This window comes from Pituophis catenifer, unplaced genomic scaffold (assembly GCF_029215685.1).
Source record: "Pituophis catenifer annectens isolate HBS135680 unplaced genomic scaffold, rPitCat1.0.hap2 SCAF_6, whole genome shotgun sequence".
Taxonomy (NCBI): Eukaryota; Metazoa; Chordata; class Lepidosauria; order Squamata; family Colubridae; genus Pituophis; species Pituophis catenifer.
In genome coordinates, this window is record NW_027256886.1 from 84,801,412 (window position 1) to 84,818,727 (window position 17,316).

The 17,316-nt window shown below is 44.6% G+C and overlaps 1 protein-coding gene across 1 annotated transcript in view; it reads right to left on the reverse strand.

Annotated features, from left to right (window-relative positions):
* Positions 1-837: 837 nt before the first annotated feature.
* ANXA11 (annexin A11) overlaps positions 838-17,316 on the reverse strand; it is a 33,078-nt gene continuing 16,599 nt past the window's right edge. The window contains exons 11-14 of the mRNA XM_070944882.1: positions 16,316-16,411; positions 7,542-7,600; positions 5,462-5,584; positions 838-3,041 (exon numbers count right to left, since the gene is read on the reverse strand). Of these exons, the coding sequence (XP_070800983.1) occupies positions 2,982-3,041; positions 5,462-5,584; positions 7,542-7,600; positions 16,316-16,411 (338 nt within the window). The 3' untranslated portion in view covers positions 838-2,981. The remainder of the gene's footprint in view (positions 3,042-5,461; positions 5,585-7,541; positions 7,601-16,315; positions 16,412-17,316) is intronic.

A 17,316-nucleotide genomic window follows, 5' to 3' on the forward strand; every position in this document is an offset into this window, starting at 1 on the left:
CCCTCTGCTCAAGCAGGAGACCCTATAACATTTCAGACAAGTGGCTGTGGCTGTCCAGTCTCTTCTTAAAAATCTCCAGTGATGGAGCACCTACAACTTCTGAAGGCTCACTGTCAGGAAATTTCTCCTTAGTTCTAGGTTGAATCTCTCTATAAGTTTCCACTCATTGCTTCTTGTCCTGCCTTCTGGTACTTTGGAGAATAGGTTGACCCCCTCTTCTTTGTGGCAGCTCCTGAGATATTCAAACACTGCTATCATATGTCCCCTAGTCCTTCTTTTCACTAGACTAGACATACCCAGAGGTGGAATTCAGCTGGTTCGGACCGATTCGGGAAAACCGGTAGCTTTGACGATCAGCTGGCCCTGCCCACCCACCCCCGCCCTATCCTATCCTTTATTTCCTGCTTTCTAGCTCATCTCAATCGTGCGGCACAGCTGATTTCCCCCCCCCACTGTTCTACTTACCGTTGTTGATTTGGAAGGTAAGCAGATGAGCTTTTAACTGTTCTATTTTCAGTATGAAGAATGGGCTCACCGAACCAGTTGTTAAACCGGCAGCATCCCGCCACTGCATACCTAATTCCTGCAATCATTCTTCATATGTTTTAGCCTCTAGCCCCCTTGTCAACTTTGTTGCTCTTCTCTGCACTCTTTCCAGTGTCTCAACATCTTGTTTATATTGTGGCGACCAAAACTGGATGCCAAATTCCAAGTGTGGTCATAACCCTAACTTTAGCCCCAATAAGAAATGAAGCAATCCAATTCACTATTAAAACAGTAATGTCACATGAGAATCTATGTCCCCGACACGTGGCCCAAATAAGCGCTGCAAGAAACTGAGAAGATAGATAATTTTATTTAAACAACGTCTGTGTGTGTGTTTTAAAAAAATGATTACATACATTTGGTTTTAAAGGACTAACTCAGATCACAAATAGAGAAAGGTTTGGCGTGTACAACCTGTAGAAAGCGGGCAATGAATGCAGCACAATTTAAGAAACAGGTTAATCCATAAAGAAAGAGAGAAATAGGGAATTGAGGAGAGCTGAGACCTAAAACCAAGGGATCAATTTTTGGGAGGGATCTATTTCTGTGAAATGCAGGATGGGTAATACTCCAGCTCATCTTAAATGTGGCTACTCAGCTTGGTTCTTATTACAAATTATTTGCAAATCAATATCCCTGAAAAAGAAGTTGTATGAATTGGGGTTTCTGCATTCCAGAAAAAGCACCTAGCCAAAGAAGAAATGATTGAACTGGAAGGCTTCCCAAAGACTTAAGGTGCTGTTCATATTTCTTTTCTTTTTTTAAAACAACATCAACAACACAACCCTGATCAGTAGGACGGAAGATAGGAAAATTTTCATAGCACGCAGGAAGAGATTTAATTCTTCTCCCCTTTTCATTGTCTCAATAAAAATAATGCCATCCAATGTCATTGAAATTAGTATCAGGAATAAAAACCTTCATTGACACACTCCAATGAATTCTCCAACTGAGGTATCTAAAAGGTTGAATCATGGCAACGGCATCAAACTTTGTTCATCTGATTCATTGCTCATGCAAGCAACTTGATCAGTCAAAATTAAAAAAAATTAATTAGGCTCTCTGACTAACTATTTAATTTTATTTTGACTGATCAGGTTGCTTGGATGAGTAATGCAAGTTTTCAGCGTCTTGTATTTTTTGGCGTGTAAGACACACTTCCCCCCTAAACGTGGGTGGAAATATCTGTGCGTCGTATACAGCGAATGTTGCCAAAAACGCACTCACCCACCAACCCCCATCCTTCAACCGTTTTCGGCCTCCGTGCATCGCATTTTTGGCCTCCGCACACTCCATTTTAGATCCGTTCTAGGCTGCGGGGATCGCCACAACATATCGCCACCAATCACTGCTTCTGCGCATTGCATTTTTGGCCTCTGCACATCGTATTTTCAGCCGGTTCCAGGTGGTGGAGATTACCGTCACCACCAATCCCCGCTGCCTGGAACCAGCTGAAAACGCAATGCACGGAGGCCAAAAATGGGGCATGTGGAGGCTGAAAATGCAACGCACGGAGGCGGTGATGGGCTGCAGCAATGCCCGCAGCCTGGAACAGCTGATCGGTGGTATTCTGGGAGGCCGATCCAACCGCCAATCAGCTGCTCATGCTGAATCAGGCTTCAATAATGTGTTGAAGCTGACCAGGCTGTTTGCTGCTTGCTAGCCAGATGAATACTGATCGATGCTGGTAGGCAGAGACAGAATTTTTTTCTTGTTTTCTTTCCCAAAAACTAATGTGCGTCTTATATTCCAAAGCATTTTATACTCCGAAAAATACAGTAACAAAATTTGATGCAGTTGCCATGATTCAACGTTTTAGATACCTTTGGCCTGGATGATTGTGCCTTAATCGACATTCTCCAAAATGATGCTTTGATTACACATCAAGTTTGGCTCTGAGTTTGCCACTGGCCAAATTCCCTTCTCTTTTAAGGTAAAGGGGAGATAATCCAATGAATGCAAAAATTATTTTTCCCAGGCCACCAGCCAGATGCGTGTTTCCTCCTCAAACAGTAATGAAATTTAAAAAAAAATTCTTTGGGAATCAAAACCATCACATTTTAGAGCAGGCACTTTTGATTCAGATTTTTTTTAACACTCCATGCATTTCAAACAATCAAACAAAGTCCATACAGTCAGACAAAATATTGCACACAAAACTATATAGGATCCTTCCATACTCTAAAGGGAGCATTTGTCAGATGCAATATTTGCACAGCTTCTCTAAGAATGCAATAAAAATATCTCTATCTACTATAGCAGACTTTTTAATATATTTTTTTTGTGCTGTATTTATTATACACCTTTAGAGGAGGGAATATATTAAGAATATCAATCTGATCCAGCAGTGGGAGTTTTGACAGCTTTGTGAGAAAGGAGAATATAAAGCCAGCTGTGACTTTGAAAGACACACTCTAAAATTCCAGATGTTCTACTTAATCATTCCCACCACACAGCTTGAGCAAGATTTTCCGGTAGTCCCCTGAAGTGTCACCCTGAAAGTAAAACAAAAACAAGATGGGAAAGGGAAGGAAAAAAGAAGAGTGAAGGAGTGGAATATAATTGCTGGCCCGCAAATAAACCTCTCAAAAGTAATCCCAAAGGTGCCTTTTCAAGAGGCAACTGGACTTTCTTTTGTTTTTCCTTGAAGACATTTCACTTCTCATTCCACTGAAGCTTCTTCCATTCTGAGTTAAAACTGTTCTAAGTTAGAACTGAAGAAGCTTCTTGGATGAGAAGTGAAACGTCTTCAAGGAAAAACAAAATCCAGTTGGAAAAAAAAAGCACCTTTGAGACAACCGTGACCTGGATGACTGAGAATCTCCATAGACACTCTGAGAAGTACAATTTGCTAAATCAGAACATCTATGAAGATTCTCAGACATCCAGGGAGGGGTGAAGTATTACTGGTTCGCTCCGGTTCAGGCAAACCTGTAGCAGCAGCAGCGTGTGGTTCGGTGAACCGGTAGCAACAGCAGAGCGAGGGTCCGCCCCCCCCCACCCGGACGTCGTTACTTCCTGGTTTTAACCAGGAAGTAACCTATTTTTGACCCTCTGCGCATGAGCAGAAGGCTTTCTGCATGCGCAGGGGGTCTACAATTGGACCTGATGATGGTGAGTGCGCGCACTTCCGAACCGGTAGGGAAGGTAAGTAGATTTCACCCCTGCATCCAGGTCATGATTGTGTGCCAAAGGTGCTTTTTTTTTTCAAGAGGCAACTGGACTTTCTGTTTTTTCTTTGAAGACATTTCGCTTCTCATCCAAGAAGCTTCTTCAGCTCTGACTGGATGGTGGGGAATGGAAGGATTTATATTCCTTGCAAACAGCTGGTTCATTTGCATCCTTTGAGAGCCATTGAAGCCACTTGGAGGTTTGTCTGTGTCCTCAGGGTCACCTGAGTGATGGAAATGGGTGTGGAGCCTTCTTGGAACTGCTGAAAGGAGCTGTGTTGTGGAGCTGTGCTTTCTGCAGGATGTTTCCGGCCTGAGTCTCTTCACTGTTGAAAAACAGGCGTAGGGACAACAGTGAAGGGACACAGGGAGGAAACATCCTGCAGAAAGCACAGCTCCACAACACAGCTCCTTTCAGCAGTTCCAAGAAGGCTCCACACCCATTTGCACCACTCAGGTGACCCTGCGGACACAGATAAATCTCTAAGTGGCCTCAACGGCTCTCTAAAAGGATGCAAATCAGTGGTGGCATTCAAATTTTTTTTACTACCGGTTCTGTGGGCGTGGCAGGGGAAGGATACTGCAAAATCTCCATTCCCACCCCACTCTGGGGCCAGCCAGATTCTCTGAACTACTCAAAATTTCTGCTCCCGGTTCTCCAGAATCCGCTGAATAGCACCCTTGATGCAAATGACCAGCTGTCTGCAAGGAATATAAATCCTTCCATTCCCCACCATCCAGTCAGAACTGAAGAACCTTGGATGAAAAGTGAAACGTCTTCAAGGAAAAGCAAAGGAAGTCCAGTTGCCTCTTGAAAAAGCACCTTTCGGACTATATGAGCACGGTAAGAAAGATGTAATTGGATACCAGCATTAGATATGTTGACACTTTTCTTTTGCAGATGGGAACGACAACATTCTTGAAATCTTTAGGCACAGATACAGGTTTTATATACAGGCTAAACAAGTCACACAGTGACTCCACAAGCAAATGCATTCATACACCATTTACACCTGCAGCCTTGCCATTTTTTAAAACAGTCTCGTGTTTATGGTTTCTTTTTTATTTTCCCCCCATAGTCATTAAAAATGATAAGCATTATTATCAATAATACATATAATTTCTGTTTAGATTCTATACTTCTGCCTTTCACCCTTATTCCCAGACAAATCTCCAAACCCTTCAACCAGTTTTATTTTCATCCCAAATCATATCATCATTTTTGCTTTTCGTTCTCTACACTTTGATGGAAACTCCACCAGCTGATTCCATAAATATATAGGTGTGTTATCCAATCAGTCCCACCAACCACATTTCACCACTGCAATTGGGAGTTTGCGAACTGCCATTCCAACACCAGATCTTTTCTAGCTGTTAGAATTTTATATACCAGAAGCCCCCAAATCCCTTTGTTCCACACAACACATGGCATTTTAAGCATATTGTGTTTAAAAAAGCCAATGTGTAATCATTGTTAAAAGGCAGCCTTTCTAGTTAAGCAACAGACTGGTTGATATTCTATGCCACCACCCAGAAGTGGGATTCACTCACCTTTGCTACTGGTTCGCAAATGTGAGCGTGCGCATGCAAAGAGCATCCGTGATGAGGTCCGGCCAGGTGGGCGGAGCCTCCCACTGCCACTACCAGTTTGCCCGAACTGGGTAGAACCAGTAGAAACCCACCACCACTACCGCCACCCAAAGATAAGAGCCCGGATAACAACTTGACCCTTGCCGAAGCCTTACCGAGATATCCGTGTAGAGAGATTTTCCATACATTCTTTTGTATTCCTGCCGGATATCCAGCAGATCAACTTCACTACGTGAGACCATGATGCGTATAAGAGTCCGGTCCTTGGTTCCTGCTCCCTAAAGAAGATCACAGAAAGGGACAGAAAAATTAGGAGTGACATAACAGTATTTCAGTATTTGAAGGGCTGCCACAAAGAGGGGGTCAAATTATTCTCCAAAGCACAAGAGGGCAGGACAAGAAACAATGGATGGAAACTAATCAAGGAGAGAAACAACCTGTAATTAAGGAGAGACTTCCTAACAGTGAGGATAATTAACCAGTGGAACAGCTTGCCTCCAGAAATTGTGGGTGCTCCATCAATGGAGGTTTTTAAGACAAGACAGTGGCTTGTCTGAGATGGTATATAGGTTCTCCTACTTGAGCAGGGGGCTGGATTAGAAGACCTCCAAGGTCCCTTCCAGCTCTATTCTATTCTAAATCAGTCCTGTTCAGAGTGTGATTCTCAGATGAAGATTTCCTGCCTCCTGGATTGAACTGTGGGGGTCTTAGTTCTCTCTGAGCTTGGTGGTTTTCTCGCAGATGTTTCATGACCCAACTAAAGTCTACAGACTCCTGTTAAAATGCCAGGCTTTTGAGATGTTAAAACAAAAACCAGATCAAAATAAATCACTTCAGAATTGCGCCTTTAATATAACACATAAATTGTACCATTCGATTGAAAAACAAACGGGACTCTGTGTCCCTGCTAAACAACCCAAGGTTTTTGGCCATGAACTAAAAAGGTCCATACAGTCACACATCCAAACCAGTGGTGAAATCCAAATTATGTTACTACTGGTTCTGTGGGCGTGGCTTGGTGGGCATGGTGTGGTTTGGTGGACGTGGCTTGGTGGGTGTGGCAGGGGAAGGATACTGCAAAATCTCCATTCTCACCCCACTCCAGGAGAAGGATATTGCAAAATCTCCATTCTCACCCCACTCTGGGGCCAACCAGAGGTGGTATTTGCCGGTTCTCCGAACTACTCAAAATTTCCGCTACCGGTTCTCCAGAACCTGACAGATCCTGCTGGATTTCACCCCTGATCCAAATCAGTATTTGGAAGATACACCTAGACTAAAACACTACTCTGACCCAGTAGGTTTGCAAGCCATAATAAGAAACATCTGTGCTTTTAATAGGATTTTCCAATAAGGAAACTCCATTGAAGTATCTGTCCATTTCTTAGAAGTCATAGGAAATGTTTACAGGGAGTCCTTGGCTATTTATGACTGGGTTCCAAAGTTCTGAGGGTCGGGCCTCCTCTGTGGTCATGGGTCTGAATTTGGCGGCGCTAGAAAACATGGTTGCATTTATGGCTATTGCACATTTAATCTGTTACTTCTGGTTTTCAGCAAAAGTGTGCCCATAGTGATCCATGGGTTTGCTTAATGACCTCTGGAAAAAAAGGTCATATGACCAACCCATTTTACAATCATTGTGACTTACAGACAGGCTGAATGGCAGTCATATGTCAAGGACTACCTGTACTTCTTTGAGTTTTTTAATCCTTAATCTATATATCATGTCTGTCTCTCTCTCTCTCTCTCTCTCATCTCTCTCTTATCTATCTATCTATCTATCTATCTATCTATCTATCTATCTATCTATTTCTAACTATCCATCCATCATCCATTATCCATCCATCCATCACCTATCATCCATCCATCGATCCATCGATCCATCCATCGATCCATCCATCCATCCATCTCTCTCTCTTTCTCTCTCTCTCTCCATCATCCATCCATCTATCCCTATGTCTGTCTGTCTGTCTGTCTGTGTATCTATCTATGTATCTATCTATGTATCTATCTATCTATCTATCTATCTATCTATCTATCTATCTATCTATCTATCTATCTATCTATCACTGGGCTTCAGTGACATGTAGCTATCCTGGTCTTAAACCTGCAAGTCCAGCTTACATCTACATTTCACATCCAAGCTAACACCTTTTTCTTAATGAAGCTTAGATCCCTTGAATATTTGAGTGCATGACATTTTTTAACAGTGTTTTGGGTTTCTGACTTAGTTACCTTCATGGCCTTGTGCAGCCTCTCTGCAAAGAAAGCTGGTGTGTTTTTCATGCACTTCACTGCAAAGGAAATTGAGATGACACATTAGTGACACTTCGTAAATTCATACTAGGAAAGCACAGCAAACTTCAAAGGAAATGGCCCACTTAATGGTATTAATGGTGTTATTCCCCTTTATATAGCATCTTGATTGCTCAAAATGCCCTTAGTGGATTCTATTTGTTAGCTGTATGGAAAGGACCACAGCAAATATCACTGCAAACGTAACACAACAACATGCTCTTTTTTCATTAATCACGTTGAGATGGGTCATAGAGATGAGCACGGCACAAGTTTAACTTACACACTAGCTATTACTAGAAATGAATGCAGTCACTCCTTACAATTACCAGATACACAATCCTTAATGAAGCCAAAGGGAAGCACAGATTTTTTTTCATTAGATTCAGTAGGCAGGGCAGAAAGTCAACGAAAAACACTTTTAATTATACAACCATTTACATCACATATTTTAAATCTCCAAGAATGTTTTGCATGTATCATATTTTATCAATCCAATCTGGCACAACGATTATAGCGGTATTGTAGATGAGAGGTGGAAAACAGGGAATTTTGTTAAGGCCATCATTATGATGGACACTTCTTGATTTCATGGTACTTAGACTGTAATTTTCCTAAGTTAAGGTAAGGTAATACAAAGGAGAATTACCAACAACACCATGATGGCAGATAAAAGACTTAGGAATTGAACTGCAAATTAAAATTATAGTTATGCAACTTTAACAAAAAAAGACACAATCATCTACAGAGGCTACCTTCTGGTTTTCATTTTTTTTAAAAGAATGATTTCTCGAATCTCACACATCTAAAATGTTTTTCTGTTTTGGCATCGTCAGATTTTGGAATTCACCCTTTCATATTTAAGCACTTCTTATTAAACTCGATTTGAAACGAAAACTGTTGCTAAGGTGGAAAAGTTTCCTGCCAACTAAGAAAATACCCTTACTACAGGAAAAAACTAAAAACTAAAATTTCTCCCAAATCCTGTGCAGTTAGTTATGCTTTCTGTTCATAAAAAGGAATTATGTTTTATGCCACTTCTCCTTTATCTGAAAGCTCAATACATTATTTTCAATGAAGCATCTCTCAAGGCATTTCACTGTAGAGGCATGATAAATAAATTTAGTACCTCTAGTAAATAGAGGTACCAAATTTATTTATCATGCTTCTACAGGTTAGCATAAGGGATGCAGTGGCTCAGTAGCTAAGACACTGAGCTTGTCAATCAAAAAGTCGGCAGATCAGCGGTTTGAATCCCTACTGCCATGTAATGGGGTGAGCTCCCGTTACTCGTCCCAGCTTCTGCCAACCTAGCAGTTCGAAAGCACGTAAAAATGCAAGTAGAAAAATAGAGACCACTTTGGTGGGAAGATAACAGCGTTTCGTGCGCCTTTGGAGTTTAGTCATGCCGGCCACATGACCACAGAGACGTCTTTGGACAGCGCTGGCTCTTTGGCTTAGAAATGGAGATGAGGACCGGCCCCCTAGAGTCGGGAACGACTAGCACAGATGTACGAGGGGAACCTTTACCTTTTTTTACCTTACAGGTTAGCACAGCACAAACACAGAATCAAAATAGAAATTGTAGATAGTTCTTGACTTACAACCATTTGTTTTGAAGTTTTAACAGCATTTTTTTAAAAAAAGTTTATTTCCTATTAAATTTGCTTGCTATCCATAGCCCTGCAGGGCGACTTATGACTTTTATGATTGTGGTTCTAAGTCAAGGACTATTCATAATGTTAAAACTTGCAAATCACAACCTAAAATAAAAACTAAATTGCATTAAAAGGACCATCGCATATAATATTATTAGCATCTGTACATTCAAATGAATAAATAAGCATTTTTTAAAAAAAAAAAAAAAGCTTTACAGGGAGCCATGAAAAAGAAGAGATTTTAGCACTGTTAATAAAACTGACTTCAGGTGTAATTCTGGCTCAGGTTGGTCCCAAACAATGGTGGGCTGCTGCCGGTTCAGGCGAACTGGTAGGTCCAACCAGCAGCTGGGCCCGCCCACTCACCCTGGTGCTATCACGTCCTATATAATTGCTGGTTTTTCGATGCTGCGCGCATGCGCGCACTCACATTTTCGGTTCTGGTCAAACCAGTTGTTACAGTATGTGATGCCCACCTCTGGTCCCTAAGAATTGAATCCAGGTGAGAAAAATCTCTAAACTATGATGATAAAGTCTGTCCTGCAGAAGAACCCATCAGAATCCTGAACAGAGAATTCAATCGGATGCAGCAATACTTGAACTAACTTGAACTCTTTGCAATAAATGCGTATATCCAAAATGGCAGGACACAGTGTTGTTGTTTCTCATGCATACACAACCAATGTAAAGACTGGGTGTATCAGAAGTTATGGATAAAGTGCAAAGAGTCCAGAATGGTATGAAAAACAGCATTCTGGATACAGATCAAAAGATGGTGTGAGGATGGTGTGAGCAACCAACAGGTTACTACAGTGATGGAAGTGTAACGCAAGCAAATAATGAATCAACTTCTTGGTAGTTTTTGGAGCAAGGGTCTTTGAAACATATCCATTTTCTGGACTGTATAGAATTTAACAATTTTGAATGAAGGACAGACTATCTTCCATTTGGGCAACTGCCTTCTTGTTCTTTCTGCGCCAACTCAGGAAGCTCAAACTGCCCAAGGAGCTGCTGATTTAGTTCTACAGAGGAATTATTGAGTCTGTCATCTGCTCCTCTATAACTGTCTGGTTTGGTTCTGCAACCCAACAATGCAGACACAGACTTCAGAGGATAATTAGAACTGCAGAAAAAACAATTGCTACCAATCTGCCTTCCATTGAGGACCTGTATACTGCACGAGTCAAAAAGAGGGCTGTGAAAATATTTACAGACCCCTCGCATCCTGGACATAAGCCGACCTTCTTGCGCTGCGAGACTCCCCCCTCTCGCAGGCCTGGCCCTCCACATTATCGAGGGCCTATCTTGATGACGGGCTTTGGAACCCCGAGAGATGGCATGTAGCGAAGAGGGGGTTGAGGGGTTTTTTAGCAAATTTTTTTAAAAAAAATTTAAGGGGACCCGGGAGGGAGGGGGGGTTGTAAAAGCGGACCTGGGGGGGTCCAGATAGCAACCGAGCGGGATGATGGGTCGATTAGTTGCAGCAGGAGGGTCGCGAAAGGAAATTTAACCGGGAAGCAGGGGGATGACAGGAAGGGCTGTGAAATTGAAATAATGAGTGGGAGGGGCAGGTATGACGGACGCAGGGGGCCATATCAAGTGTCGGGGGTGCGCATACGCTGTTTACGAGCGATTGCGCACTCCGGCCCCCGATGCGTGACTCGTGTCCTGGGTTGTGTGGAGTCTCAGGCCCTGGGTCCGCGGCTGATGTTGTGTAATGCCAGGTCGGTGGTTAATAAAGCCCCCCTCATTTGTGACCTTATTTCGGAGGGGGGTGCGGACCTGGCAGGTATTACGGAGACCTGGTTGGGCCAGGAGGGGGGGGTCCCCCTCGTTGAGATGTGCCCGCCAGGTTTCCGTGCATTTCATCAGCCAAGGGCCCAGGAGAGGGGTGGGGGAGTGGCGGTGATTGTTAGGGAAAGTCTTTGTCCGAGGGAGACCACTGTTCCTCAGATAGCCGGATGTGAGTCCCTCTGTGTAAAGTGGGGCCGTGGGGTGCAGATGGGTTTGCTGACTACGTACCTGGCTCCCTGCCACGTGGCAGCGACCCTGCCCGAGCTACTCGACGTCATTGCCGGGGTGGCGGTTGATACCCCCAGACTTATCATCATGGGGGATTTCAACCTTCCATCCGCGGGTGAGGCGTCAGAGGCGGCTCGGGAGTTCATGGCTTCCATGACGGCCATGGACCTGACCCAGTTAGTTCAAGGCCCCACTCACATAGGGGGACACACTCTGGACCTGATTTTTGTCTCTGGTCAGTGGTTGAATGATCTTGGTAGAGGGGACCTAGATATTAAACCCTTGTCATGGACAGATCATTCGCTCCTCCAACTAGACTTTCCTACCGCCGCCCCCCGCCGCAGGGAGACGGAGCCAATTAGATGGTTCCGTCCCAGGCGCCTGATGGAACCCGAAAGGTTCCTGACGGAGCTTGGGCCGTGCCCTGAGACCCTAACACACGACTCGACTGAAGAGCTGGTGGCCGCCTGGGAAAGGGCGGCCGCTGGAGCTTTGGACCGCGTCGTGCCTTTGCGGCCTCTGACCCGATGCCGATCTCAAGTGGCTCCTTGGTTTTCTGAGGAGCTGAGAGAGATGAAGCGTCGGAAAAGACGCCTAGAGAGCATTTGGAGGACTAGCCAATCCGATTCCGACCGGACACAGGTGAGGTCTTATATCAAGACCTACCTAGTGGCGATAAAAGCGGCAAAGTCTAACCACTTTTCCACTCTTATCGCATCTGCAGAGAACCGCCCAGCCGCCTTGTTTAGGGTGACCCACTCCCTCCTCCGGGGGGGAGTGCGGGAAGATCCCTTGCAGGGTCGCGCTGAGGATTTTGTGCAATTCCTGCACGATAAAGTCGCTCGGATTCGGGATGGCTTGGACTCCGACTGGATGAGTCCACGGGAGGAGACGAGGGCAGGTCTTGAGAATGTTACCTGGGAGGAGTTTGATCCTGTGACTCCCGAGGATGTGGACAGGGTTCTGGGTAAGATTAGTGCCGCCACGTGTTTATTGGACCCGTGTCCCTCCTGGTTGGTGCTGGCCTCCCGGGAGGTTACACGAGGCTGGCTCCAGGGGATTATAAGTGCTTCTCTGAGTGAGGGTGCCTTTCCTGCCGCCTTGAAAGAGGCGGTAGTGAGGCCCCTCCTCAAGAAGCCTTCCCTGGACCCGGCTGAATTAGCCAACTATCGTCCAGTCTCCAACCTTCGTTTTGTGGCGAAGGTTGTTGAGAGCGTGGTGGCACGACAACTTCCCCGGCACCTGGATGAAGCTATCTATCTAGACCCGTACCAGTCGGGCTTCAGGCAGGGGTACAGCACTGAAACGGCATTGGTCGCGTTGGTGGATGATCTCTGGAGGGCTCGGGACAGGGGCTGCTCCTCTGTCCTAGTCCTATTAGACCTCTCGGCGGCTTTTGATACCATCGACCATGGTATCATGCTGCAGCGGTTGAGGGGGTTAGGAATAGGGGGCACCGTTTTGCGGTGGTTCTCCTCCTTCCTCTCCGACCGCTCGCAGTTTGTGTTGGCAGGGGGACAGAGGTCGACCTCGAGGCATCTCGCATGGGGAGTGCCGCAAGGGTCGGTCCTCTCGCCTCTCCTGTTCAACATTTATGTGAAGCCGCTGGGTGAGATCATCCGTGGTTTCGGGGTGAAGTGTCATCTGTACGCTGATGATACTCAGCTGTACATCTCCACCCCAGACCACCCCAACGATGCCCTTGATGTGATGTCCCGCTGCCTGGAGGCCGTGCGGGCCTGGATGGGGAGGAACAGGCTCAGACTCAACCCCTCCAAGACCGAGTGGCTGTGGCTTCCGGCGCCCCGATATAGTCAGCAGGTGCCATCGCTGACTATTGGGGGTGAATCTTTGCCCCCCACAGAGAGGGCTCGCAATCTGGGTGTCCTCCTGGACGCACGGCTGTCTTTAGAAGAGCACATGACGGCCGTGGCCAGGGGGGCCTTTTATCAGGTTCGCCTGATTCGCCAGTTGCAGCCCTTTCTGGATCGGGACGCCTTGCGCACGGTCACTCACGCCCTTGTCACCTCCCGGTTGGACTATTGTAATGCTCTCTACATGGGGCTCCCCTTGAAGAGCACTCGGAGGCTCCAACTGGTCCAGAATGCGGCCGCGCGGGTGGTTATGGGTGCAACCCGTTGCGCCCACGTGACACCCCTCCTGCGCGAGCTGCACTGGCTCCCAGTGGTCTTCCGGGTGCGATTCAAGGTGTTGGTTACCACCTTTAAAGCGCTCCATGGCATAGGACCCGGGTACCTTCGGGACCGACTTCTGCCACCAATAGCCTCCCACCGACCAGTCCGCTCCCACAGAGAGGGTCTCCTCCGGGTGCCATCAGCCAAGTTATGTCGGCTGGCGACACCCAGGGGGAGGGCCTTCTCTGTGGGAGCTCCAGCCCTGTGGAATGAACTGCCCCCCGAAATACGAAAGATTTCCGACCTCCGGGTGTTTCGCTGCGCTCTGAAGACCCTGTTGTTCCGCCAGGCAGGGTTACTAACATAACGTTTTAAATTGGGGTATTTTAAATTTCTGGGATTTTAATTGGAGCCTAATTATTTAATGATTTTAAATTTTAAATTGTTGTCGTGTTTTTTGTGTTTTTAAATAGGCTGTACACCGCCCTGAGTCCTTCGGGAGAAGGGCGGTATAGAAATAAAATTATTATTATTATTATTATTATAAATTGTTTCAACTTCTACCCTCAAAACGATGCTATAGAGCACTGCACACCAGAACAACTAGACACAAGAACAGTTTTTCCCTGAATGCCATCACTCTGCTAAACAACTAATTCCCACAACACTGTCAAATTATTTACTAAGACTGTATTACTATTATTCTTCTCATCCTTCCTAGTACCTATCTCCTCCCACTTATGACTATAACCATATTGCTTGTATCTTTATAATTTATATTGTTTTGTTTCCTAGTATGATTTGATTGCTTATTTAGTAAGTTATGACTATCACTAAGTGTTGTATCTTATGATTCTTGATGAATGTATTTTTTTTCTTTTATGTACACTAAGAGCATATGCACCAAAGACGAATTCCTTGTGTGTACAATCACCCTTGGCCAATAAAGAATTCTATTCTATAAAGAATTCTATTGAGAGCCAAAGTCAGGGATAGGAAGGGAAGGGAAGGAGACGATCAAGAGAGAATACAGTCATTCTCTGATTTGTCTTCAGCTTAAGATGGTGGAAGCATCGCCAGACAAAATTCATACCTAGATGGTAGGAAAGAAAGACCTATACTCTATCAGTCAGACATGAGAATTATCAAGACCGATATGGTAAATGCAGAGGTTGGATTCAGCCAGTTCTGTCCAGTTCAGGAAAACCGGTAGTGGCGACTGTAATGTGCGATCACTGAGTATGCGCACAGGCTCACAATTGCAAACCGGTAGGGAAGGTAAGTGAATCCCACCTTTGGGAAAATGAACTGGAAAAATGAAATCAACATTATTGCTCAATTGTTTTTACTGGGCATAGTTAAGGGTTTTTCAGTGGGTGAAACAAAGTTGATATTGTATATGGTGACAGCAGCTAGGTTACTGATTGGTCAATATTGGAAAAGGGATGATATGCCTACAATTCAAGAATGGATTTTGAAGATGGCCAGTTTTGCAGAAATGGCGAAGATATCAGCATACTTAAAAGACCGGACTCAAGAGACTTATGTATGGGAGTGGAAGAAATAGATAGATTATGTCCAGAATAAATACCAAACTAGGAAGTATCAGATAGCTTTTAGCTAAATGATGTGTAGAAATGTATAGTTTATAGGGGGCAAAATAGCTTATTGTTATGTAGAAATGTATAGTGCACAGGGGGGAGAATAGAGGGGTGGTAAAGTATGATATAATATAATGTGGATGGATTTCACCTTGGGGAAGTCACAGGGAGAGGGGAGGGCTTGGGGGGGGTTAGGGAGGGATGGGGGGGAAATGGGGGAAAAATTGATATTTGTAAAAGTTTTTCAATAAAAAAAAAACATTATTGCCTCGGTGGCGCAGTGGTTAGAGTGCAGTACTGCAGGCTACTTCTGCCGGCTGCCTGCAATTTGGCAGTTCAAATCCCACTGGCTCAAGGTTGACTCTGCCTTCTGTCCTTCCGAGGTGGGTAAAATGAGGACCCAAATTGTTGGGGGCAATAGGCTGACTCTGTAAAACTGCTTAGAGAGGGCTGTAAAGCACTGTAAAGTGGTATATAAGTCTAAATGCTATTGCTATTGCGAACACTGAGTTCTCAGGAGCTTCCCCTATGGCGGGGTCCCCAATCTTTCTGCCTCTGAGGACCAGTAGAGGATAGGGGGAATTGTTCTGTGTGAGCAGCAAGTTTGTGTGCGAGTGCCCACCGTTCACGCAAATGGAGCTGTACGCACATGCTCGCTTGCTGCTTGTACAGCCCAGTTCTGAATGGGCTGCGGCCCAGTATTGGGCTGCAGCCCAGAGCTTGGGAAGCTCTGCTCTCTGGGGTCCTTGTTGCTTTCTGAGCTTGGTTGTTTTCTTGCAGACATCTCAGTTACCCAGATAGATAACATCATCAAGAGGGGAAGGAGGAGGACTGTGGGGTCCTTGGTACTCTCTGAGCTTGGCAGTTTCCCAGCAGATGTTTCATTACCCAACTAGGTAACATCATCAGTGCTAGAAGGGGGGAGGAGGAAGAGTGAAGGAGGAAGAGAATGAGGACTGTGGGATCCTTGGTACTTTCTGAGCTTGGTGGTTTCCCAACAGATGTTTCATTATGCAACTATCAGTGCTAGAAGGAAGTGGAATCTGCTCTAGAAATCAAACCCCACTATCTTCTACCACTGATGATGTTTCCTAGTTGAGTAATGAAATATCCGCAAGACAACCAAACTCAGAGAGCACCCAGTTCAATTCTGAGCTATAAATATTTCATTTATTGGAACTTCCCCTATCAAGGGAATAGCACAATAATTGCCTGGGCAAGGTTATCAAAAGTAAGGAAATTATCAATAAGTACCGTACCAACAGATGGTTTGTCCTGGCCACCAAGAAATCACTCACCTACTGCCAGCATCCCAGATTCAAGATCACCAGACATTTCTCTGCATATGCTCTTCTCAATATCCCGGTTGCACATTCGCTGGTATTCATTGAAAACTGCAGAAAGAGACAAAAAAAAATAAAATAAAATAAATAAAAAATGACAATATTATTTTTTTTTTAAATTTGATTTATATGCCGCCCTTCTCCGTAGACTCAGGGCGGCTTACAATGCATTAAGCAATAGCCTTCATACTTTTGTATATTTATACAAAGTCAGCTTATTGCCCCCACAAACTGGGTCCTCATTTAACCTACCTTAGAAAGGATGGAAGGCTGAATCAACCTTGAGCCTGGTGAGATTCGAACTTACAGCAATTGCAGACAGCTGGTGTTAATCACAATGCTTTTAGTCTGCTGAGCCACCAGGCCCTACGTGTTTGTTCTACGTGAAAGCATTTTGGATACAAACCTGTTCACGTTTACCTGGGAGTAAATCCTATGGAACTTAGAGTGAACCTACTTCTGAATAGAAATGTATTGAATTGTGTTAAAGTTTCAGTTTAAGGGTAAATAACCACTATCCACAGAAAACACAAGAATGGATTTTGACAATAGAGAGGACCGCATTAAATAAATGCCCTGTAACTCTGTGATGCAGGAAGTGACATCTTTCAAAGGGCAGCCAAAAAAGCCAGTGCAATCCTAAATTGCATTAACAGAGGGATTCAACCAAGATCAAGTGAGGTACTAATACCACTTTATAAAGCCTTAATAAGATCACACCTACAATACTGCATCCAGTTTTGGTCACCACACTATAAAAAGATATTGAGATTCTAGAAAAAGCTCAGAGAAGAGCAACCAAGATGATTAGGGGCCTGGAGGCTAAAACACATGAAGAATGGTTGCAGGAACTGGGCATGGGTAGTCTAGTTAAGAGAAGGGCCAGGGGAAACATAATAGTAGTGTTCCAATATTTGGGGGGGCTGCCACAGAGAGGAGGGGGTCAAGCTATTTGC